We start from the raw sequence: 25,155 nt of genomic DNA on the forward strand, positions 1-25,155 counted from the left end.
GAAACCCTGGGTGCAAGGCTAGCTACGTAATTTTCAGTGCCCAGTGAAAATTGAGAATCTGTAGCTTGGGCAACAGAGTAAGACTTCATCTCGACACAATAAAAAAAAATCAGCCGGGTGTGGTGGCACCCTCTTGAGGTTCCAGCTACTCGGGAGGCGGAGGTGGGAGAGTCGCTTGAGCCCAGCTGGTGGAGGCTGCAGTGAGCCATGGCAGCACCACAGCACTCCAGCCCGGGTGGCAGAGCAAGAGAATGTGGAGTCCAGAAATTATGAAGAATTCCAAAACAGTGAAAGCAGAGCACCAAACCAAGCTGGGGGCCCTTCTAAGCCTGCCCATGACATACAGTCACGAGACCCTGGAGCTAGTCCTGGCCGGCTGGGAGAACGGGGCACGCACAGGCAGCAGCTTTTGGGGCTGATCTTTGAGTTACAAAAGGGGCTGGAGCTCAGGGGTCTGTGGTCTCTGAGGCATGTCTGCTGGAAGAGCCCACCCGGGAGGCTCCCTCACCACCTTTCCTGGCCTGGGCCAGCTCAGCCGAGTTCATTCCATTCCTGTTTCCCTCCCCCAGGGCTCAGAGAGAACAGATTGAGAAGGAGAGGCTGGAGGAGGAGAAAAGGGCCACCGGGCGCTTACAGCATGCCGACGAGCTGAGGCGCCAGGTGCGCGAGAACCAGCAGAAGCAGGTGCAGAACCGGATTGCCACCTTTGAGGAGGGCCGGCGCCTCAAAGAGGAGGCCCAGAAACGGCGTGAGCGCATCGATGACATCAAAAGGAAAAAGCTTGAAGAGCTGAGGTGCGCCGGAATCTCCTCCTTCCACAGATCCTCTTCCCTTCCCCAAAGAGATGGCACCACAGGCTAGACAGTGTGGGATTTGGGGGCGAAGGGGCCATGGCAGAGATGCTCAGGGAGAGGCCCTTCTCCCCACCCAGGGCTCATCCCTCCAAAGGGAGCTCCGGCAGAAAGTCCTGGGATGGGGTCTTCCTGGCTGTCTGGCAACTCCTTGGCAGGATGCTGGAGCCTTGACATGAATGTGTGTTTGAGGGGTGGATTGTGAGAGCAGGGTTGAGGGGGTGCAGGCCCCCAGGATCTATAAACCCCACCCAGAGCCTGCCTCTTCCTGCCTCCTGTCTGGTCCAGCACCTTTCCTTATACCTGCCCTGCATTTCCCTGACAGAGCCACTGGCCTTCCTGAGAAGTACTGCATTGAAGCTGAGCGCAAAGCTAACATCCTGCCAGCCACCTCTGTGAACTGATAGGAGCCTTCGTGGTCCCCAGGATGCCTTCGAGGGACAGACTCTGCCCAGGCTCTGGGTGTCCATAATTGCCGCTAATCTAGACATTTCATAGTTACAGATTAAATCAATTTGACTTCTCTCAGGAATAGCTTGGCTTTCTCGTTAGAATCTGGCTGCTACCAGGTACTGAAGTGGAACAGAATAGGTTGTGGAGGACCCGAGTGTGGGTGGCATGGTGCTGAGGGTAAGGGAATGGGAAGATGCTCTTTTCTGATGGTTTCTCCTAAGCCAGGAGGTCCCTCTGTCCTGGTGTCTCCTGGCCGTTTGTGATCCCCTGGGATGTCAACTTTCAGAACAATCTTGTCTCCGCTCCGCCCCGACGCCCAGTTCAGAGGCATTTCAGGGCATTGAGGGTGAGCTACAGATGCCTCTCAGGGAGGGGCTGGGGCAAGGCTTGGCCAGGCGCAGCTGGTGAAGGAGGCACCAGGGCTGGGTGAGGCAGGGCTCTTACTGGGATCACACGCATGACTCAGATCACATCTGTCGAGGGGTGATGTTTGAACCTGGGGCTCACTCTGCCTATCTCGGCTCTCTCCTGATAGAACCCTTTCAATTCCAGGCAGTGCTGCAACACAGACACTGGCCCATCCCCCGCTGGGACACACGCAGAGCCCTGCACTCTCCACCCTGCCAGTCCAGTCCCCTCACCCAAACTCAGCCCCCTCTTGTGGCTGGGCTCTCCTCAGTCCACCTCACTCCCATAGGTGTGGCTCTCAAGCCATTTTCATCTGTTTTTAACTTTTCTCACTTTGCCCCAAACTATAATCATTCATTCGCTTGTTCAGAAATTTACTGAGAACCTGCCACATGCCAGGCACATTCCAGGCACTCACTGAGCACAGCAGACACGGCTGCCCCCTCAGAAGCCTCTCATTTGTGCCAGTCTGCTCCTGCTTTCTCTCCTGAGCTGCTCGGAATCGTCTCTGCGTTTCTGGCCTCTCACCTGGTTGTCAGGTGCCCATTTGGGGCTGGAGTGCCAGCTTGTAGGGATGGAGGCCCGTCCCTGTTTTTGCATGCCTAGAGGAAAGGGCTTTCCTCCAGCTGCTGTGATGATGAGGTCCCTCTGCACCCCCAGCCTTGCCTTCCTCAATGGGCCCTGCGCTAGAGGAGGTGAGGAAGCTGCTGGGTGCGTCATGGATGTTTACAACTCCGGGTTACGAGGGCCTCAGGCAAGAGTCCTCTTTTCATAGGACCCAGGGAGAGTCGGTAAGCTGTTTCCTGTGCTTTCTTTTCCACAGGACAGCCATGGATTTCCCAGGCACCTTCTCCACCTTTCCCACCAGGAAAGATTGTTGCCCCGCCCCACCAGCTTTTTGGGAAAGAGGCTTTCCTAAGCCTCGGCACCCCTAACCCCAAACCCTCCTTCCCAGGGAAGCTGAGGCCTTCCTCCCTGGGGGTCTTGGGAAGATGTGGTACCCAGCCTCAGATGGCAGAGAAGACACGGCATTGCCACTGAGGATTCTGGGACTCATCTGCAGTTGGCACACTGGCAAAGGTTCTCTCTGAGCATCATCTGTTGCTCAGCTGGTACCTGCGGGGACCAGGAACCAAGGCTTTGCCTAGTTCAGAGGACCCTCTTTTTCAGCGAAGCCAGAAAGAGCCTAGGTGCTTACAGTTTTCCCAGGCTCACACCCATGTCATCCATCTCAGGACTGGAAAAAATGGGCCACTGTGGAGAAAGGGCTGAGGAGAAAGGAGATTCCACACCCACTGCTGACTTCTGAGCCCACTTAGAGAAACATGGGCTGACACCACAGGTTGAAAGTGAGGCCAGCGTTTGACCAGAGCTACTGCTGGTGAAAATGTAGGTCTTTGGGTCCTGGAAGATCCCAAGGCCTTACTAAAAGTGAGACTGTCTTGACTGGGCCTGGACGCAGGGCAGTTATAGGTTACACGAATAAAGGCCGGGCTTTGAAGAGAGAACGTAGCCGCTTCTGAGCAGGTGAAGATGGTTTGGGAGAGAATCTCAGGGCTTTGCCCCAGCGTTGACCCTTCCACTCTCATTGGGAGTTCTCCATCTTGGAATTGGCCCACGAAGTGAAGGAGAGGTTCAATTTCTTCTCTCAGGATTCCTGAGAAGCCACACCCAGGCTTTCATGGGCTCTGAACTAGTCTGAACCAGTAAGACTTTAGTTCGAAGACGCATGACACTCTTGAGAGCCAGGCAGGCAGTTGGGATCCGAGGGCAGTCAACTACCTCTGGGCAGCTTTTAAAAACCCTCTACCAATCTCCTTCAGGAATGGCAGTGGGGATAATTACAGAGAAATCTCCCAGCTTCAAGTGAGGGCTGGTGGGGTTAGGGTGCATGATCGTGGTGGTAGACCCAGCAGGACACTGTGAGCCGAGCCTGCAGAGTCAGGCTAGGGCCTGGAGACAAAGAAAGCAGAAAATGGACATTCTTCTGAGGACTCTAGTGGATTCCTAGGCTCAGTCTTGCTGCTAGAGGTTGGACCTTCCTTGCGGCTGCTTTCTGCTGAGGAGGTTTCAGCTTTCCCCTTCCCATGCTCCGAGGCGGAGATGGTGAGCTCTGTGTACCCATCTAAGCCACTGAATCAGCGCAGGGCTTTGTGAAAGGCTGTAAGAGATAAGTAGGAAGGACAGTTTGCCGCACTGTCTTTGTTAACATAAAGCCTTTTTTCTTGTGCCCACACTATTATTGACATTGTTACATGGATATCTGATCTTTTTATATCTCTTTTTTAAGTTATTTTATATAAAGGTACATGTTAGCTTCTTTTTTTTTTTTGAGACGGAGTTTTGCTCTTGTTACCCAGGCTGGAGTGCAATGGCGCGATCTCGGCTCACCGCAACCTCCGCCTCCTGGGTTCAGGCAATTCTCCTGCCTCAGCCTCCTGAGTAGCTGGGATTACAGGCACGTGCCACCATGCCCAGCTAATTTTTTGTATTTTTAGTAGAGACAGGGTTTCACCATGTTGACCAGGATGGTCTCGATCTCTTGACCTCGTGATCCACCTGCCTCGGCCTCCCAAAGTGCTGGGATTACAGGCTTGAGCCACCGCGCCCGGCACATGTTAGCTTCTTGAAGACTTCCCAGCCCCCTGTCTTCTGCCTTGGGGGGTTTTCCAGCCCTTAAAATGGCATACCCAACTACTCCACTCTAGAGAATCTAGGCGTTGGGCTCCCTCTGAGGCACTGAGTCAGATCTGTGGGCAGCCACCTCCCAGGCACGTGCCTCTGGCTCCTGGCTGGGCTCTATGCCCTACCTGCCCACATGTGCCTGCTGCCCACACCATGTTATGCTGTGGCTTGGAGGTGGCCTCAGTACTTTTGCACTAGCTGCAGAAGGAGCTCCAGCTGGATGTGACTCAGCAGCTGCCCTGGTTGCTAAGCCATGCTGTCTCTGATTCAGTGGGGTGCTGGGATGTCCTTTACTACCCCTGAAAGCCTAAGCACCCTCACCTGTGACTCGAATCACAGCGGGACATTACTTGGTCTCAGTAAAAGCGTCTGGATTAGGGTCAGATGAAAGGGGCTGAGAGAGTTCAAAGACAGACAAGGCTTTCAGGGTGAGGAAGAGTGGCTACGGTTTAGGTGATGGAAGGAGACGCTGGAGCCTCAGACAAGAAGTCTGGATTTGTGGGCTGTGGAGGCTCAGGGACAGTGAGCGCCTCACTCTGTTTCTCACTCTCTCTCCTCCTAACTGCTGCTTCTGCAAAGAGTGGGAGCTGGCGGAGAACTGCGCAAGAAGCAGATGGCTCACTCCAGACCATAGGTCTCTTCCCGTCCTGGACTGCTGCCTGCAGCAACCTGCCTCCCCTACCAGACTCTGAGATATGTCAGGGGAAATCATGCCAAGGTTACCTGGAAGGTCCTCATTTCCGACGCCGTAGAGTTATTCTTGATTTGTCTGGCTTTAAATAGCTCAGACCTTCCCTCTCTCCTGGCTCCCAAACCTCACATCCCTCCCAATTGGGACATTCTCCTTGAGGTGCAAGCTCCGTGCTTCTTTTTGCATTCTCACCCATGTCCTCTTAAGAGAGGGGTCGTTTTCATCTCAATGCCCTTTGATGACTTTGAGGCTGGACAGGAGTAGGGCTGAGATTTTAGATGCTTTCTCAGAAGACTCCCAGAAAGAAGAGTCAGAAGGGGCTGAATGGGAGTGGGGAGCAGGAGGGTTGGGCTTGGAAGAAACTGTCCAGAGCCAATGAGCGTCTCTGCATGGCCTCTGGGAAGACTGTCCCTGGGTAGTGGGGATGGACACCAAATCTTAGAATCTCAAAGCAGAAAGGGACCCCCAAAGAGTCTCTGATGCTTGAATCTCCTTTGTAAACTCTAGTCAAACTCTGATTCAGTGGGGTGCTGGGATGTCCTTTACTACCCCTGAAAGCCTAAGCATCCTCGCCTGTGACTCGAATCACAGCGGGACATTACTTGGTCTCAGTAAAAGTTGGACAGTCTGAGCTTAGCTTGTGCATCCTGAGACAGGGCGCTCACTACCTCAAAACGCAACCCAAACCATCTCGGATCAGCCCTGATGTCCAGAAGGTTCTTCATATTGAGTCAATATGTCTTCCTGTGAATCCGATGTGTGGACCTAGTTCCGCTCCTTGGGACCACAAAAGACAGGGCCGGGTTCTTTCTACACAGCCTCTTTTCAGATACCGCCTACCCCGGGCGCGGTGCAGGCTGACCCTGAGGGGAAGCGTCTGTCGTTCTGGAAGCACAGGGCTATGCGAGCTTTTCAGGGAGGGGTTGCTGAGGGGAGGAAACTGGGAGAAGTGGGGAATCTTCAACTTTATCCCTTGGGCTGGGCCTGCTGCCCTCCTGCCAGGTAATACTTCCGCTGTCCCTGCAGCCCTGGAAGAGCTGTGTTGGCTCTGAACCCCGCCCCTGTGGCACCACCTTCCCCTTGGTGCCTTCTATCCCGGTGTCCAGGCAACACGAAACAAACACAGAGAGCAGAGAGGATTGGTCAGGACGGGCTTCGTGAGAAAGTCTCCGAAGGAGACACGCACCGGCTGCAGCTCTGTCCCACACACCTTCCTGGGCGACTGCCAGTGGGGCGGGGCAGGCCCGGGGCCACCCTGCAGGTCGAGGGGGACCACAGTTCCCCTCTGTGGATACGTGTTTGGGGAATCCAGGTGACAAAATCAAAAGCCAATTTTATTTCTACAAATTAAGTCAAAGTCCCATTGGACCTGTGGATTAATTCATCACAGTTTCTCTCTCCGTAAACAGACAGACACATGGTTCAGGACAATCAATTTTGGTTACTTAATCCACTCAAGGGCCTGGCTCTGATCCCTGTGAGGTGCTCTGGTGTTCTGGGTAGAAGGTCCCAAGAGGTTGGGTTCTCAAGGATCTTCCTTCCTCAGTTAAAAAATAATCATCAGCGGTCACTCCTGGCTTTGCTCTTCTCATTCCCCATCTGGCAGGGACCTGGCTTACTTACCGAGCCCAGAAATATTCCCCTGGCCACTTGGCTCCACCCCCTTCTCCTTTCTCTGGCATGCCATTGTTACTTATCCTTCAGATCTCGGCTTAAACATCATTGCCACTAGGCCAGGGGCCTCCCATGCATTACTGCAGCTTACCACCACATTGAGGGCCAGGAGCCATTTCCCCATCAGATGGGGTTTTCTGTAAGAACAGAGACCCAGTCTCCTTAATTGCCATTTCCCCAGGGCCTAGCATAAAGCCTGGCTGCTTGCTGAATGAACGGAGGTTCTGCAGGATGTGGCTGATCTTGGCGAGGTGAAGACACCTTTATCTTCAGTCTCTTCATTCCTGCTCAGGTCTGTCATCAGGAAATCACACTTTTCAAGCGATTTCTTCGTGCGTCCACTCATGTCTTGCTAACAGTTCAGTGGGTGGCGTTCAATCGCCTCCCTTTGCTCTTGTGCTTTGCGGATGTAGTGACAGCGCCAGCCACTCCTTTACTTGATGGGGACTGTGTGTCTGCTGCTTGCTCTTCTGTCAGCTTCAGGACACTGCTTGGTGGGGGAGATGTGGGCATATCCAGGCTCTTCCTAGAATCCCGCTTTTTCTGAAGTGTACCAGTCAGAACCATTGAGGCTTGGGAAACCTGAGCAAGGGCCTGGGGAGTCCCTGTGTCACCTGTGTTCACGGCTCTTCCCTGCCAGCCTTGATTTGAGCCTCAGTTTCAAACCCAATCCCCACCCTCAAACTTAACCCCACGCGTCGATCTCATCCCTCTCTGCAACCAGAACCCGATGTTGTCCCAGGACCGCCCATGTAACCTCTGAGCCCCCTGCCCTTCTCATGCAGCCATGGCCTCACCTGGCAGACCTCCACCTCCAAAGCGTCACTGAAAGCCGGGTGGATGGACAGCAGCTGCAAGGCTCCTTGGCTTCTCTGCGACTCTCTGCCTATCCATAGTCTCTCACGGCTGCTGCTCCCAGGGTCTTGCCTCAGAGGTTTCCTCTGCAGGACAGCTCCTCCCTGGGTGCTGCAGGGCGAGCCCTGGGCTGCGTGGGGACTTGGGAGAGGGGGCTGAGGAGCTTGCTGACTGCGTGGGGAGGAGCCTAGAGAGTCAAGTTGCAGTGCCAGCCAAGCTAGGGATTGGGGAGCTTGACTAAGCCTGAGCCCAGGGAGTCTGGCGGCCTGGAGAGGGGTTGGGGTGGGCAGGTCCAGGCAGAGGAGGGTAGGGCTTAGGGGAGTTGGGTGGCGTTGCCGTGAAAGGGACTTTGGAGGAAGAGTAGGCAGGCCAAGCCCTCTGCCTGCCCTTCCCGAAAATGTTCTGGGGCTGGGCTGCACTCATCTTGGAAGCAGTCTCTGGACTTCCCTGGGTTTCTGTCCAGCCTCTTTCTACCTCCTGTATCTCCCTGTTTACCCCTTTCTAGGCCTGTCTTTGATTTTCTGTGATTGTCTTAGAATAGAAGCTAATACCACCCAAACCAGGGCCGTTCTTCCCTGGAGAGTCACGGATTTCTCAGGAAAAAGCAAGGGGCCCTTTTGGAAATTGGTGTTGAGACTCAGCTCACGGCCTGGGCCCTCTGCCTCCTCTGTCTCCCTCTGAGCCTCTGGAGGGGCCATTTAGACCACGTGTGTTTCTGTCTCTGTCCCAGTCTCTGTCTCTGCCCTATAACGCATCACTGTCTCTCCCAGTCTCTTTCTTCTCTCTCTCTCTGGGGCCACAGAGGGAACCCCAGTAGTCTCCTAGATCCAGACCTTTATAAAACCTGAAAAGGAAGTGGGTGGGGAAGTGAGGTGTTTGGGGTGGAGACCGGGTCGGGAAAAATGAGAGGGAGGAGTTGGGATGGGGTCTTCTTAGGAGCGGGGCCCTCTTCCACTGCTGAGGATAAGGCCCAGAGAGAATCACAGACCCTGGCTGCTCCCGGAGAGAGGGGACCGTGGGATCGCGACATATGCTATGGAAACTGTGCTGACACCCCAGTGCCTTCACTCCCTCCGCAGCCTCCCCACCGCCCTGAAATCCCTGCAGGGCTCAGGGCACAGGGCTGGAAGGCTGACAGCTTCTTTTACAGGATTCAAATAGCAAGGAGGTAGCAATTAAGCCTCAGAAGGCCAAGGGGAGCAACATGGCACTCTGCCCTTCCAGGCTTTGAAGGACCCCCATGTGGTGGACCATAAAGCGGCTGTTCTAGGAGCATGTAGGCCCTTAGTTTGTCCTAAATCCCGTCTCCTAAGGACTCCAAACGCAGACCACCCCTCCTCCCCACCCAGTAAGACTCCCTCTGATGGACCCCATGTTCTAGTTCGGTTTGGTGTCAGAGCCCCATTCATCGTCAGTAGCTTCCTGCATCTCCTCCCTAAATGCTTTTCCTGGAGCTTGGCCAGCTGGTGAGCTTGGTAGTGGAGCAGGACTTCAGAGGTCCGTGCACTACGGGATTTGGTGGTCTCATACCCCTTAGATGGGCTCGTGTACCTTTGGCTTCCTCCTCAAAGTCTTGAGACCCCAGTCAACATGTGCCACTGGTAGTCTCCCCACACTAAGGGGTGACAATTCTAGCCAAACCTGGATTGAGCAGATGGAGGCTGAAGTCTGTCTATAACAGAAATAAAACCTCATCTTCAATTCTCATCAACTCCCGCTGCTTACATGTCTTTAAATCATGTTCCAACCCTAACCGTAGCCTATTTCAATGTGAGTCTCAAGCTCAGTTCTAACCCAATGGTCGCCCCAATCCTAAATCAATCTAAACCCATCCTTTGACTTAGCCTTAACTGTATCCCCAGGCAGAGCTGTAAATGAAACTAAAACTTTATTCCTTGTTGTAACACAAATCCCAGCCATAAACCTTAGCCTCAATTCTGGCTGTATTTCTAACCCTAATCCCAACCTTAGCTCGAATCGCAACCTCAAATCCGACCTCAACCTTATTCATAATTCAACTAACCCCAAACTTTACCCCAGCTCTAACATTAGCCCACATCCAGAACCCAATTACATCCCAAGTCTGCCCTTCAGTTTAATAAAGCCACCCCCTTACTGCTTTCTCTATTCATGGTCTCACCTGTTTTCCCTCCCACCCACCCTGACCTTCCATGCTTCTTGTTTGTGAGTGGGTCTAGTAATCCACAGGATCACCGAGACCTCTCTTTGGATCACTCTGGACTGACAGCCTGGGTACCTGGGTATCCCAACTCAGGCCCCAGCTGCCTTGGCTGAATCCCTATGTTTCTCCAGGCCTCTGTTTGCCCATCTGTAAAATGGGGATAATGAACCCTGCTCTTCAAAGGGTGCAGGAAAATCCCATAAACCTAAAAATAAATAAGGAAATAAAGATATTCATTGTGTACATCTGCCAAGTCTCAGAGTGCCCTGTTATTGTTGGGAATTGGGTGCAGGGGTTTGGAACGCAGAGACGCGTGGACTCCTTGTGTTTCCCTAATGTTCTGTCTTATTTTTCCCCAGAGCGATGGGCCCTGGCAGCATCCCTGTGCCCCATAACCCTCCCCAACACTCTTCCCCCTCTGCCTTTTCTGTGCCCCACGGTAGGGAAGGGGGACAGTCCTTGACTCTTGAGGGAGTCGAGCTACTGAATGGGATCACTCATGTCCTGCCTCCCACCATGGAATCCAGAGAGGCACAGGCATGTTCTGTCCCCCTTAGACCAGCTAACAAGGAGGGCCCTCCACCTGCCCCCCCCAACCTGCCAGAACCCTCCCCACCCCAGTGCCGACCTCCCCAGAACTGTGCTGGCTTAGTCAGCCTGGTGACCAGTCCTGGTTACAAGGGTCCTTGGTCTCAAGGACCCAGTTAATACTCGGACTGCATTCACCCCCAAGACCTGGCCCCTCTCTCTGGGCAGAGAAGCCAGGACACCAAGCGATCCCTCTAGAAGTTCACTCAGAGGGGCTTAGCCGTCCTCAGAGAGACACCCTGGCACAGACATCCTGCCTTCCTCCCACACGCACATTGCTGAGGGGTGCACACGCTTCCACAGGGACCCCCTTCCCCTGTCAGTCCCCTTGGTACTGCTCTCCCCAACACTCCCACTCTAGTCCGTCAGTCACCCTGGATCCCCCATAGCACCCCTGCTCCCGGGAGTCCCCTACACTTGGGGATGGCCTTGAGTCAAGTATGAACGGGGAGCACAGTTCCAGAAGGGCCAGCCAGGAGGAGACTCTGTTCCTGCACACGCCCCTTCTCTCCTCTTTTAGCTCAGGAGCCCTGAATCCCTTCAAAAGACCTGCGGCCTCTGGGGAAGGTGGGCTGGATGTTCCTGGGGAACCCTATGACCTGGGATCAGGATTAACTCTTCAGGGCCCGGCCACTCTTCCTCCCAAGCCTGACTTCTCCTTCCTCTTTCCCACTTCCCCCAGGGAAGGAGGCAGCAAATGAGTGGTGAGGGGAGCTCTTGGAAGCTGTAAATGAGGTGACTGTTGTCACCCTGAGGATGTGGCCAGGAGGAAGTGAAGTTTAACAGGTGCCTAATTACAAGTCCCGCTGGCTGTCCTGTGCCACTCTTGGGACAGGGAAGAGCTTGGGTGAGGGCTGGGTAATGCCTGGGTAGGCCACCCTGTCACCTGCTAATTAGGGTTCCTGGGACTCCTCCCCAAGGCGGGGACGAGGCCCCCTCCCTCCTATAGAAATAACTCTGGCTGCTCCCCAGCCGGACACTCATTGCACCTTCCTGCCAGCCCGGGCAGTGTCTGGGCCCTCAGCTCCCCCTCCCTCCACCCACCCCCCTCACACCCACCACCACCAGCCCACAGGATACCCAGCCCAGGCGGAGGAAACGCCGAGCCTAGAGACATGGGAGCTGGAGGAGCATTCCACCTGCTGCTCGTGTGCCTGAGCCCAGGTACGGGGCTGGGCAGGGGCAGGGACAGCCAGCATGAGGCCAGGTGGGCAGAACGGTGCAGCAGGGGCTCACGGGGGAGCCTGAAGCTGCCCGAGATGCCTGGAGGGGTGCTGCCCACTCTTGCCCTGCTGCAGCCGGATGTGGATATTGCCAGGGGTCCTCTCCCCAGGAGAGCCTGTGCCTGAGGACCAGGGTGGGTGTCTGCGGTGCAAGGGTCTTTTCGTGTCTCCTGTCGGGCTCACACATGTGCGCGGGTGCCCTGCAAGCTCCTGCTGTGCCTGGGAGGACAGGGATTACTCTGCGGGAGCTGGAGGTGGGGTAGGAGGGCAGAGGAGGAGCCTGGGAAGGATGAATTTTCATCAGGCTGTGTGCTATTCCCAGGGCGACTTTTCCTCTTCCAAGGCCAGACCCAAGGGGCAGGGGAGTCGCTTGACTTTAAAGGGCGGGAGACTAAGGCTGGTGTAAGTCTGAGTGATTGCTTCCACCGTGCCCAGTGAGAGCTCGGCTCTGGGCCCCCTGTGCTATGAGAGTTTCAGGATAGTGCCCCTGCCAGGATGAGGCCTGAAGGTGGTAGGGATGACAACTCCAGAAACCTCTCACCCCACCAGGACAGGTCTGCAGAGCAGGGCTCAAGTTTGGACATTGTGGCTTCCCGCCCAGGTTGTGGCAAGTCCCACCAAGGGACATTGTGTGCCGACATCACCGAGTCCCTCCTGCGGTCTGGACTTGGGATGAAGGGGCACGAAAGACGAGTGTGTGTGTGTGTGTGTGTGTGGGGTGCATTTTCAGCCTTTGTGTGAGCGTGAATGTATGTGAGTGTGTGGGCGTGTGCACCTGTGTGGGAATGGTGACATTTCTGGCAGGATAGCTGCAGCCCTCTCTGTCTGGTGAGAGCAGGGCTGGCAGAGTCCACTCGGGAGGCTCCAGCTATGCTGTGAGGACCCGGACATCCCCCTGTGTGGTGCGTCAATGGGCGTGTGAGGACACTCAGTGCTGACTGCATTCACGCTTCAATACCCTCAGCTGCAGCTGCCTTTTCTGCACTCCCTCATCACCAGAGGGAGGGTCAGGAGTTCTGGAAGCACCTAAAGATTCAGAAAGAATTTACAAGCAGAGAATAGGCACACTACTGAGAGGACGTCCTGTAAAGCATGGCCAGCCTCTGGTGCTTTTGTGGGGGGCAAAGAATCACCGCTGTGTGATTCCCCCATTCCCCTCCCTCCTCAAGCCTGCCATCCAGCTCTCTCTTTTACCTTGCCTTTCTTCCCTCTCTAGCCTCTCCCCTCTCATTCCCTGTAGTACTTCCTTAATGCTACAGCAAGAGGAACCAAGGCGAGACACTAGGAACAACTTCCCAAGGAGAGGGAGGGGTGCGGAAAGTCTGGAACCCTTGGGAGGAGGTTGTGAAGACTTCTAAGGAGATAGAAGAGCTGGGTGAGGCTCCCCGGCCTGGGACAATTGAAGAAGCTCTCAGCCTGGAGCAGGGCGGAGGCGCTTTTCTTCCAGCCTGTCCCTCCTTCCCAAGCCCCTCTCCCTGAAAGCTTACCCTCCTGCCTGGCAGGCTCCTATGGCATGGAGAGAGTCCTCTCTGCGTGGGTGCTCCTGACGGCTCTTCTCCAGGGCGGAGCCTCTGCTCTCAGCCGAGTTCTGGCTCATCCCTGGCTTGCCTTGAGCCACCTCAGGATCTGGCAGACGGCAGCAGGATCCTTATCTCAGGAATGAGCCGTTGTTCTCGGCCTGGGGCTGGAAGAGGCATCACCAGGTCCCGTTAGAGCCCCAGCAGCCAGCCTGCCTGCTCTGGGCCACCTTGGAGTCTAGCCGGGTTAGGACAGGGTTGATGGCCCAGCCAGTGTTTCGAGGAGGGAAGTTCAGGGATCCCTGAGGTGTTAAGGATGTTGAACGTGCGCTTGCTGGCCTCACTGAAGCCAAGCTAAGCCTTCCTGGCAGGGCTTCCATGGATATGTCTGGTCTTGAATGAACACACACAGGGACTATATGAACACACGGTGGGTGTGTCTTTTGAATCAGTATGTTCTGTGTTTGCGTGCAGATTGTGTCTGTGTCTGTACGAATCTAATAGTGTCTCTGTATGTAGGAAGGTGGGGCCACCTAGGTATGTATCTGCATTTTGAAGGCTTGTAAGAGTCGGCCACGTGTCGATTTGTTTGCCTGTGACTGTGTAATTGTGTGTGTGCATGTGTGAGATCTCTAAGTGTAAACGTGGTTCCGAGCCACAGAATGATAGAATGATTACTGAGACCTGGGGCTGTGACTCCAGAAGACATGTTGACTCGAAAAAGAATGCAGACGGAGTGTGTATGAAGCTTGGTGAGGGGCCTGCAGAGGCAGGGTTGCTAGAGACTGGGTGGTGGAGTGCAGTGTCCAGGGTGGGGCCCTGGCTACGCATCCCCGCTCTTAGCCCTCTCTAGGTCCAACCGGTTGGGGATAGGCTTGCCTGGGGCTTCAGGGTAGGGAGGGACAGGAGCTCAGGCCTGAGCTCCTGGGTCCTGGGATCCCAGCTCCTCACCCAGGATTGCCTGCCACTGACTCAGCGGCAGGAGGGGCCTCACTGGGAGCCAGCTTGTGGGGGCGGCTGCATGCACACAATCACATAAGAGGAAGCACACACAGTCCACAGTGCTTTGTAGGCACGAAAGAGTCACACTGTCCTACAGATACCTGTGGCCACAGTCCCAGGCACACACCATCACTCACTATCACACATGAACTCAGCCAGGCTCCTGGTCACAGCTGCCCACTGTCATGCACAAGCATGCACTGTCACTTTTAAGCACTTACATAGCCTCACATGGTCACACACCACTGTACAGAACCACATAGAGGCATACAGACACAGACACATGCTGTCATACACACATGTGTACACACATGCCATACACACATGGACACGTGCAGTCTTCGGCTTCTCAGGCTGGAGAGGAGCCTCAGAAGCCATTGCAACCATCCTGCTGCCTCTGGACGGGAGCACCTCACTCAGCCCAGACAGGTGACATTTAACCAGCCAGGCTCTTCCATCAGAGCATTCGACACCTCTGGGTGTACCACATGCTTTCATACACATACACACACACACACACACACACACACACACAGACACACACACAAGCACATCTACACTATCACACAAATATACAAGCAGACATGCTACATGGTCAGATACATGAATAACCTCACAGTACACAGAGGCAGCCACAGATAGTCATAAGCATACAATGTACATGTGTACATATTCATACATGCATACACATAATCATACAAGCATACATAACAGCTATATATAACAGCTGTATGTATAGCTATATATGTACATATAGCTATATATGTAACAGCTATCCATATAGCTGTTACATGCCTATAACAATTCATGCACACACATATACACACCCACTAAAAACAGCTCTTTTTATGAAAGCACTCCCGACCTCTGGGTGCAGTGAACAGCGGATGTGAAGGGAAGGGATGATACTGACTCCTCCTGAAGCCCTGGTTCTGCTCCTACCACTCATTTTCTCTGCCCTCCCCCAGCTCTGCTGTCTGCTGTGCGGATCAACGGGGATGGACAGGAGGTCCTGTACCTGGCGGAAGGTGATAATGTGAGGCTGGGCTGCCCCTATGTCCTGGACCCTGAGGACTATGGTCCCAATGGGCTGGATATCGAGTGGATGCAGGTCAACTCAGACCCCGCCCACCACCGAGAGAACGTGGTGAGTGCTGGGCACTGGGATCTTCCTGTATGCTTCCTGATGTCTACCTGTTGGACAGCCAACATCCCAAGGGGAGAAGAAAACTAAGTCTTTGAGCCTCCCCCAAGGCCTCTCAGGGGATGGGGCAATGGGGATGAGAGCTCTGCAATTGTGAATTAAGCTAGCCAGTTAGTCTTCCTCCTCCCACCCCGTTCTAAGGGGAAGATAAGGTATAGTCTCTGCCTTCAAAAAGTTCCCAGTCTGACCGTATACTTTTCCAACTGTTTGATCTCCTCAGTTTTGTAAAAGGTCAGTGGATCAGGTATCATCATTCTCATTTTTCAGTTGAGAAAACAGAGTCTCAGAGAAGTTCAGTGAATTGCCCAAAGCAGCCAAACCCACATGGCCGTCCTTGGCTCTGCCTGTCTCACCACCTGTTTTCCTCTCCTCTTCACAGTTCCTTAGTTACCAGGACAAGAGGATCAACCATGGCAACCTTCCCCATCTGCAGCAGAGGGTCCGCTTTGCAGCCTCGGACCCGAGCCAGTACGATGCCTCCATCAACCTCATGAACCTGCAGGTATCTGATACGGCCACCTATGAATGCCGGGTGAAGAAGACCACCATGGCCACCCGGAAGGTCATTGTCACTGTCCAAGGTAGGGCAAGACTCCTCTGAGCTCCTCTTCCCCTGGCTTCAGAGCCAAGGACAGCTTGGTCGCTGTGAGCCTGGCTCTGTCTCTCTGCTGGGCCCTGGCTTACAATTGTCTGCTTCCTTGCAGCACGACCCGCAGTGCCCATGTGCTGGACTGAAGGCCACATGACATATGGCAACGACGTGGTGCTGAAGTGCTATGCCAATGGGGGCTCCCAGCCTCTCTCCTACAAGTGGGCCAAGATCAGTGGGCACCATTACCCTTATCGAGCTGGGTCTTACATCTCCCAGCACAGCTACCACTCTGAGCTGTCCTACCAGGAGTCCTTTCACAACTCCATAAACCAAGGTGAGAGGGCCCTGGGCGAGGGCGGTATGGGGCTGAGTGGAAGATCAGGGGCTCTAGGACCTTGTTGGGGTTTCCTTGGGTTATTAGTGGCATCAAGTCAAACCTGGAACCCCTGTGGGAGACCCTCCCTCTGTGCCTGCCTCAGCAGCTGCTATATATATATCTTTTTAAGACATAGTTTTGCTCTTGTTGCCCAAGCTGGAGTGCAATGGTGAGATCTCAGCTTACTGCAACCTCTGCCTCTCAGGTTCAGGTGATTCTCCTGCCTCAGCCTCCCAGATAGCTGGGATTACAGGCGCACACCACCACACCTGGCTAATTTTTGTATTTTTAGTAGAAACAGGGTTTCACTGTGTTAGCCAGGCTGGTCTTGGAACTCCTGACCTCAGGTGGTCCGCCCGCCTCAGCCTCCCAAAGTGCTGGGATTACAGGCATCAGCCACAGCGCTGAGGCCTAGCAGCTGCTATTGAGGGGAGATGATAAGGCAGATGTGGAGGGTCAGTCAAAAGCAGTATAGCGAATTTGGAGAGAGTCTCAGGCAGAGCTAGGCTTGAATCCTGGCAGGGACACTGACTGGCTGCAAGTCTAAGACAAGCGGCTTACCCTCCCTGTGCCTTGATTTCTTCACATATGGAAAGGGAATACTAATATATACCTTTCATAAGCATGCAAGGATTAAATGGGGGAGGGGGAGGTGTGTAAAGCTCCTAGTACATAGAGAAGCTGAAAATATTTAACCAAAGAATAATAGAGCTAGGAGGGATCTAGAGTTCCACTGGTCTAATCCTGTCCTCACTGTACAAAGGAAGAGACCAAGGCTCAGAGAGGGGACCTATTTCCCTAAGTTCACAGAGTGAATTAATGGTGTTTCTGCCTTGCTGCTGGGAGAGGGGTCTTCCTTGCATCTCTGTCACAGCAGGGGGAAGGTGACTGTCCTGGAGAGTGGAGTGGATGTGTGTGTGTGTGTGTGTGTGTGTGTGTGTGTGTGTGTGTGTCTGGACTCATACACACATGCATAAGTCTTCCCTTCTTCCGGAGTGGGTGTCCCATTCCCCACCCTGCAGGGACTGAGGTTGGGGTGGGAGCTCTCAGAGACCAGGCCTCTCCACTTCACTTTCAGGCCTGAACAATGGGGACCTGGTGTTGAAGGATATCTCCAAAGCAGACGATGGGCTGTATCAGTGCACAGTGGCCAACAACGTGGGCTACAGCGTTTGCGTGGTGGAGGTGAAGGTCTCAGGTAGGTGCAGCCTTGGGGGCTGGGTGGTTGGGACGGTTGAACTGGAGGTTGCTGGGTTTTAGTTTGGAGCCTCAGCTGCTTCTGCCTTTCCACTGCCATCCATTTGCCAGTGGGGACTCCCAGCTCCTTCCTGCAAGTGGGCCAAGATCAGTGGGTACAATTACCCTTGTGGAGCCAGGTCTCACCTTCCCAGCACAGCTTCCACTCTGCGCCGGGCTGGAAGCCCTGGGAGAAGCATGCTGACACAAGGGGTTAACTTGCATCTCCCCACATCTTCCCCTCTGCCTGTCCCAGGGCTCAGAGACCCCCTGGGTCCCTCTGCCTCTTTCCCACTAACCCCTGCCCTAGCACCTCCTGGTCCTGGTCTTCAGGCACCTGCCATGCTGTGAGAAAGCCTGACCGGCCTCCACTTGTCTCCACAGACTCGCGGCGTGTAGGCGTGATCATCGCCGCGGTGCTGGGCTCTCTGCTGGCACTGGGCTGCCTGGCCGTAGGCATCTGGGGGCTCGTCTGCTGCTGCTGCGGGGGCTCCGGGGGCGGCGCCCGCGGTGCCTTCGGCTACAGCAACGGCGGCGGGGTCGGCGGAGGGGCCTGCGGCGACTTGGCTAGTGAGATCAGGTAAAACCTGATGCATGCTGCATGCTGCTGTGCGGCGGGGAACCGGCGCCCTGCTCGCCTCACTCCTGCCTGCCACCGGCCCGGCTGGGCCCCCCACCCCAACCCTGCCCGCCATCGCCACGGAGTGCTGGGACTACGGCATGTCGACCTGCCACCCAACGCATGGCTTTTCCCTCCCCCTCCCACCCCTGTCTTCACCTCTGCTTCCTGCCCTCCATTTCCCTCCTGCCTTGCACCTGTCTGTCTTGTCTAGACTGTAAGCTCCTGGAGGGCAGGGCCTGTGTTTTTTCATGTTTCCCCTGTACTGCGCCGGTAAGAACTCTGACATGATTATTTAAGAAGAGCTAATAATAAGAATAGTGCTAATAACATATTAGAAGCAAACTAGAAATAAAAATAGAACAAGTTTAGCAGTGCTAATGATTGCAATGCCTCGGGGATGGAGGGAAAGATGGAGAAGATTGAGGCGCAGGAGGTGAGAAAGAGAGAGAGAGATTGCGTGTGCAAGGTCAGGGCTAGCTAAGGAAAGAAGAAGAGAAAAATCAGCTCCTTCTGGATCTCTGTTAGAGGCGGTCGCCCTGCGAAACATCAGAAAAGGGTTGGAGGGGCCTGGAGGGGGCTGCCTGCGGGGCTGTCCAGATTCGCGCGGACAGGCCCTGTCTGGAGGATGGGGATGGTGGCTCCGGGACCGCTGCAGGGTCGTCGGCCCAGGAAGGGGCACGAAGGGGAGTAGGTCGAGGCCAAGGGAGAGAGGCGAGGGCAGGTGGAGGGAGGTGCGGGAGACCAGAGGTTGCCAAGAGCCCCCGGCTCTGCCCAGGCCGTGCCCACGCCGCGCCGCGGAGCAGCCCGCTCACCCGCCCGCCTGTTGTTTTCCACAGAGAGGACGCCGTGGCGCCCCGGTGCAAGGCCAGCGGGCGCGGCAGCCGCGTCACCCACCTCCTGGGGTACCCGACGCAGAACGTCAGCCGCTCCTTGCGCCGCAAGTACGCGCCTCCGCCCTGCGGTGGCCCGGAGGACGTGGCCCTGGCGCCCTGCACCGCCGCCGCCGCCTGCGAAGCGGGGCCCTCCCCGGTCTACGTCAAGGTCAAGAGCGCAGAGCCGGCCGACTGTGCCGAGGGGCTGGCGCAGTGCAAGAACGGTCTCCTGGTGTGAGCGCGCCGCCGGGCTGCGCCCCGGCCGGGAGGAGGGCGCGGGGCCCTCTGCTCGCAGCTGGGGACACGTCGGGGCTGGTGCCGACCTCGCTCGCCCTAGGCCGCCAGGCGGCTGGGGGTGAAGGCATTTCCCTAAGGAAATGCGTCGGGAGGCAGAGCCTTCTCCCTACAAGTGGGTGGGGGCGGGCGAGGGCGCAGCAAGGCGATCTCGAGCCTTCTCCGCCTCCCAGGGGTCGAAGGCTCTGGGGAGAGGGAGGGAGGAGGAGGAGGCCGAGTCAGTGTCCTAGAGAGGCTGAGGCCGGAGGCCGGGTGTCCCCAGCCTAAGCAGAGGGCCCCGGGGGCCAGGTGGGTGGGGGTCCGTCTGGACGAATTGTTGTGTGTGAGGTCTGAGCTCTGAGGCTGCAGTGTTGGCACAATAAAGAAACATTGAGACGTGAGTCCGAAGTGGCTGTCCGCGTTCCACGGAGGTTGGGTACCGGGGTCGGGGGCGGGGAGCGGGTCCTACCCAGGGCCGGGGAGGGTTGCTTCTGTCGCTCCGCCCCGTCCCTGCCCCTCTCCTCCCTCCTTCTGCTTGGATCTCTGGCAGTCAGAGCTGGAAGGATCCATCCAATGCTACTCCTTTCAACAACATGCAAAGTGCACAGAAAAGGAAAACAGAAAAAAAGAATTAGGAGTATCTATGACCGCAAAGTCAGCGATCATAGATATTTGAGAAACTGGCAAAGTGCGATAGACTCGCCATTTCTAAATATTCAAATTTTTCACGTGTCAATATTTTCTGTTGAGAAAAACGTGCGCTGAAGGTCTAGGGAGGCTTTGTATGTTGTTGAAAGCTGAAAGGAAACGTGTCCTTGGATCACAGAAGACACAGGCACCCCGTGAGATAGAAACAAGGACATGTGAAAATAAGATTACCACCTCTTAGATTAGAAAAAACGGAGTGCCACAGTTCTAGGGCGCTGGGTGAAGTGCAGGAAGGAGGGGAATCATGTTGGTACACCTTATGTCATGGAACTCGGAGAGTATGGTAAGTCCCTTCACCTGGATGCTGCTGGGGGTTTTCAACAGTTAATTTGTGGCTTTTCTTTTCTTCACTTGTCTACAGCTGGTCAATCTGCACAGAGCCCATTCCACAGGGATGTTTGAGAAATACCAAGTGAATGAATGAATGCGGCAGCATTACTTTATATTAGAAAAAAAAGTTTTTAGACATTTTACAGTTACCGCCTTATGATGGATTATTCTGTGGTTAGAATCTAGGCCTATCAGAGATCCAGCTCCATACTCTTACACCCTGAAGTAGTCAGCTATTCCTAGACAGGGATTAACGCAGCTGTTTAGCATCTACTAGCACTCATTAAACACCTCATCATATTTACAATGTATTCTGGGCGATGTTTTAGTCATTTTTGGTTAAAAGGTGGAAACCAGTAAGCACTGTTTGAGTTAATAGGTGTGAGAAGTCCTCTCTTGTTTAGTGAGATGGCTGCTTCGGTAGCAAAAATATATTGGAAAGGTTACAATTCCTGAAATCAGCAGTTTCCTATCTGCTAGAAGACGTGTATCAGGAAATGCAGGTGGGTTCTATTATTTCCATGCCAAAACTTGGATAGTGTTACCTTACCACTTTGGTCCATTGTTTCAGGGATGTTAGAACTTAGCTTAGACCTCCCTCAGAATCCTTTGGGACTTTGTGCTTCATCTGTTTGGCCTGTCTTGATTTTATTTGGTCATTCTTCTGGATTCTTTCGTGCTATTTGTTTACACTTAACTCTGGAATATTTTGGCGGATGTTTTCAATGTACTTTAGGTCTTTAAGTTGGTTTATAATGAATTATTGAGGAGAATAGCAAGCTGTTGACATTATATTTGTCTGTAATAACATTGGAATATTTCCATTTCAATTTGTTGGGCAATTTGCCTGTGGAAATGTAAGATGTTATATTTAGTTCTACCAAAACCAGGATCTCAATATTATTCTTTTGGCAGGTTGCTCTGTCTCCCTCCCTCCCTCCCTCCCTCTCTCTGTCTCTGTCTCTGTCTCTCTCTCTCTGTCTCTCTCTCTCTCTCTGTGTGTGTGTGTGTGTGTGTGTGTGTTTCTGTCTGTTTTTGATTTTTTTCCTTCATATTTTCCCCTTAATTTGGTGTCAGTCAATACTGCTGCTGTTTCCCATCCATTGTCACATAAAACTAGTCATCTCATTCTCCCAAGCCCCCTGTCCTTGGGAAGGGATGTGCAGTCTGCAGGTACCATGGTTGTACATAGCTGAATGAGTTGCTGGGAAAGGCCTTGGCTGGATTTACAATGAGCTGTGTTTACTGAGCATGATGAAGTGAAGTTCAATTAAAAAAATCCTGCTCATTCACTATACACATAGGGAAACTGAGGCCCCTCAGGCTGGACTTTAAATCCCCACTTCTACTTTTCCATTTTATTCTAGAAGGGCAGATGGTAGAACGGGGATCTGTCATGGATGACCTCCAAATATTCCCTGACTGTTCTCAGCATCCTTCTTTCTCTTCCCCTCATTGACCTAATCCTGACTTCTTTATCTCTTTAGATGTATGCCTTCTTTCTTAATGGCCGGCAAGGGTTTTAGAGTCATACTCTCTGGTGTAGAAAGACCTTCAAGGTCAGCTAACCTGGCCCCTCTTTTGGTGGGAAGGGGATTGGCATTTATTGAGCATCTACTGTCAGCTGCTTTTGTGTTCTTTGTCTATTTATTCCTTACTTTAGTACTATGAGATTGTGTATTATTCCCATTATATCAATGAATAAACTGAGGATCAGAGGGATTAGGCATCTTGACCAAGGCAACAAAGATAATAACTCAGGATTTGATCTAGGCATGTTTGATTTCAGGACAGCAGGCTGTTTCTCTGGTATTTGAATTCTTTCTATAGAATTCCTGACAAAGGATATTCAACCTCTTCTTGAAAACCCCCAGTGGCAGCTCACTATCTTCCAAGGCATGCCACTTGGCCTCCGACTGTCTGTATTCAACAGAATATTTCTCTGGAATCCAGTTTTTGTCCCCATATAGCTTTTATCCCTTGATTCGAGTTCTACTCTTAGGGACCCCAGAGCGTTGCATTTCTAATTCAGCTGCCTCTAGTGGATCAAGTGGTTGCACTCCATACAGGATGGCTGCAACAGGCACACACTGGACACTCGTCTGGTCTAGTTGGTAGGAGGTGATCAGAAGAGCACTTCGAGGGCACTTTGTTCTACCTCCCCTTCCCCAGCTGCCTGCTTGTTGAGAGCCCAGCATCTTTCTTCTCTCTGTCTCTTCTCTTGAGAAGCTAGTCTTCCTCATTTTTCCTGCTCCTATTCTAGGGCCACAGGAAGTGTGTGGTGTGCACGGGCCTCAAAGTGTCTGGGTTTAGGAAGCCCTCAAACCCTTCTTAGTAACATATAACTAGGAAACCCTTGAGATGCCTTGGGTATTTGCAAAGGGGTGATGGCATTGCCAGTTCTGCTTTTACAGAGCGTGCTGGAAGATATGAGAGATAGTAATGAGGCCAAAGGAACCAGAGACAACTGACTTGGGGGTGGAAGTTGGGGAGTTCTTGGTAATGGGAAGGGGTATGGGGAAAGGACATTAAATATGGAGAAGAGAAGATAATTCCAGGAACCATCTATCCCTTCATTTATTCGGTCATATTTATGAGCATCTATAAGATGACTTGTCATAAATAAGGAGATCTTCAGCAGGGCACTGTGTCTGGCATGCTTTTGCCCTCAGGCAGGGATGACTTGGGGAGGGTGCTCCAAGTCTGAGGAGCCTCCAGCTCAGCTTCCTGCAAGGTGCTGAGGGACAGAGGCAGCCAGCTGGCTGTGCAGGTGGTTGAATGACATCATCTTTCCACATCATTCCAGGAGCAAGGGAGCCATGATCAGACTTAGCCACTATTTGGGAGGTGGGACCAGTGAGGCTCTGGCAAGAAAGGCTCATGAAAAAGCAGCAAGAGAGATTTCAGACAGACTCTGAGAGCAACTTCCTGTTAGGCTGAGTCAGCAGGGAAGGTAGAGAGTTCCTAAATCCAATGCTGAGATCACAGTCATCACTGTACTTACCACCCCAGGAGAACGAGAGAGGGAAGTTTCTGTTTCTGAAATTTTGCTTCAGGGACGCCTTGGTGTTTTTTTTGTTTATTTCTCCTGCATGAAATCTTGTTCCATGCTGGAGGAGATCACTTGTGGTAATACATTTCAACAGTGGCTTTGGGAGTAGGGTGGAGGGTGGACAAGGGGCTGGGAAGCCCTGATTTGTGGTCTCTGCTGATTTTGATGATGTCAGTGCTTCCACTATGGCTGAATTCAAGCTCCCAACATGATGTCACTGGCATGGAATTGGGAGAAATATTTGGTAGCACATTATTGTATAGTATTTCCATGATACAGATACATTAGAGAAAGTAAATAACTTTAAGAGCTTAGGTAATAGTGAACTGTAGCAAAATTATCAGGAAGTGGTGAATTCTGAGTACTTATCACGTTTGCTTTAATATCATTTAGTTATAGATTTATGTAATTTAAACTTTTTAATAATGGCTGCATTTAACAACTGGCTTGGAAACGTTCATTGGACTGCACGACCCCAGGCAAGCAGACGGCTGGGCATACAAGCGTTGCCTCAAGAATGGGAATCTCAAGTACAGTCTTGATTTTTCTGTTTGTTTTTTTTTTTTTTTTTTTTTTTTGAGACGGAGTTTCACTCTTGTTACCCAGCTGGAGTGCAATGGTGCGACCTTGGCTCACCACAACCTCCGCCTCCTGGGTTCAGGCAATTCTCCTGCCTCAGCCTCCTGAGTAGCTGGGATTACAGGCACGTGCCACCATGCCCAGCTAATTCTTTGTATCTTAAGTAGAGACGGGGTTTCACCATGTTGACCAGGATGGTCTTGATCTCTTGACCTTGTGATCCACCCGCCTCGGCCTCCCAAAGTGCTGGGATTACAGGCTTGAGCCACCGCACCCAGCCGATTTTTCTTTGTTTTTCTAGAAAGATGCAAACAGCACAAAGTTATGCTACTTCCATTAAATACTACATGAATTGTCTTCATTCTACTTCCTAGTTCTACCTTTTCCATCTCTCTCCAGCCTTGCTAGAGCTAAATTCTGGTTCCTCAGGACACTGAAAAATTATTCAGAAAATTTCTATCCCCTTGGTTCCAGGTTACTCTTTTGGTAGCCATCAGAAGCCTGCGTTGGCACCCACAGAATCTGTACACACGTCTCCCAGGGCATCCAGCCATGCGAGATCTATTCAAGAGATGCTTGTGAGTCCTCATTGTCTCAGTTTCTTCTCTGACTCTCTCCCCAGCCTTTAGGAAGTCATCCTCTAGTCACTCCTCCTTGAAAATTAGGGGCTTAAGATCTCTTAAGCCCCTAATTTTCCAGGCCATGAGTCATATGGAGTCCCAAGGAATTTTCTTCTGCGTGCTGCTCTTTGAGTGACTATTACCATTCATGCTGTTCAATTACATGTCAGCTACTCTAGGCCCAGTCAGACTGTGGTGACGCTGGGGAGGGGTTAATCATAATAATGATAATTATTATTATTTTGCCTCACTGGAAACAAGGGTGTTTTGGGAATTACCCAATCATGATTCTTCCAGAGTTACAAAAACTACTTCACTCCTATGGGTCTAGGTTGGGGCCTGCCTGGAGGCAGGGGACAGATCTATAGCCCCGTCCACTAAGCTGCCCAGGGAGTTGCCTCACGGCTTGTTCCCCTGATTTGGTGGGAACGTGGGAAACCCCTGCTCTGGAGTTAACACTCTGTGTTCATCCAGCCCATCTGGAGTAACCATTTTATTTATTCCTGGTGTATGGAAACAAAACCGATTGCACCCAGTTCTTTGCAGTTAGATAGGGAAGAAT

The 25,155-nt window shown here is 53.0% G+C and overlaps 2 protein-coding genes and 1 non-coding gene across 4 annotated transcripts in view; all 3 read left to right on the plus strand.

Annotated features, from left to right (window-relative positions):
* CFAP45 (cilia and flagella associated protein 45) overlaps positions 1 to 1,401 on the plus strand; it is a 30,035-nt gene extending 28,634 nt beyond the window's left edge. The window contains exons 11-12 of one of the 2 annotated variants that reach the window (XM_010348531.3): positions 570 to 794; positions 1,177 to 1,400. In XM_010348531.3, the coding sequence (XP_010346833.1) occupies positions 570 to 794; positions 1,177 to 1,255 (304 nt within the window). In that variant the 3' untranslated portion in view covers positions 1,256 to 1,400. Of the gene's footprint in view, positions 1 to 569; positions 795 to 1,176 lie in introns of both variants that reach the window. The other variant, XM_074389631.1, reaches the window with a different exon arrangement.
* Positions 1,402 to 11,376: 9,975 nt separating this feature from the next.
* Positions 11,377 to 19,705, plus strand: VSIG8 (V-set and immunoglobulin domain containing 8). Its single transcript, XM_003937916.4, has 7 exons — positions 11,377 to 11,551; positions 15,098 to 15,276; positions 15,713 to 15,914; positions 16,038 to 16,259; positions 17,380 to 17,499; positions 17,922 to 18,117; positions 18,996 to 19,705. The coding sequence occupies exons 1-7, from the start codon at positions 11,503 to 11,505 to the stop codon at positions 19,267 to 19,269; spliced, it is 1,242 nt and encodes a 413-aa protein (XP_003937965.1). The 5' UTR covers positions 11,377 to 11,502; the 3' UTR covers positions 19,270 to 19,705.
* A 1,859-nt stretch (positions 19,706 to 21,564) lies between these two features.
* On the plus strand, positions 21,565 to 21,624 carry LOC120360258 (small nucleolar RNA SNORD64). Its single transcript, XR_005576830.1, has one exon. It is a non-coding gene; the product is annotated as a small nucleolar RNA SNORD64 (small nucleolar RNA).
* Positions 21,625 to 25,155: the final 3,531 nt, after the last annotated feature.

The sequence above is a fragment of the Saimiri boliviensis genome, chromosome 19 (assembly GCF_048565385.1).
Source record: "Saimiri boliviensis isolate mSaiBol1 chromosome 19, mSaiBol1.pri, whole genome shotgun sequence".
In the NCBI taxonomy this organism is placed as follows: domain Eukaryota; kingdom Metazoa; phylum Chordata; class Mammalia; order Primates; family Cebidae; genus Saimiri; species Saimiri boliviensis.

Bases quoted from the DNA above. Each gene is read 5' to 3' on its own strand.
- VSIG8 (XM_003937916.4), top strand. From the start codon at position 11,503: ATGGGAGCTGGAGGAGCATTCCACCTGCTGCTCGTGTGCCTGAGCCCA. The intron at 11,552-15,097 runs GTACGGGGCTGG...GCCCTCCCCCAG, and splicing joins GCTCGTGTGCCTGAGCCCAG to CTCTGCTGTCTGCTGTGCGG. The intron at 15,915-16,037 runs GTAGGGCAAGAC...GCTTCCTTGCAG, and splicing joins GGTCATTGTCACTGTCCAAG to CACGACCCGCAGTGCCCATG.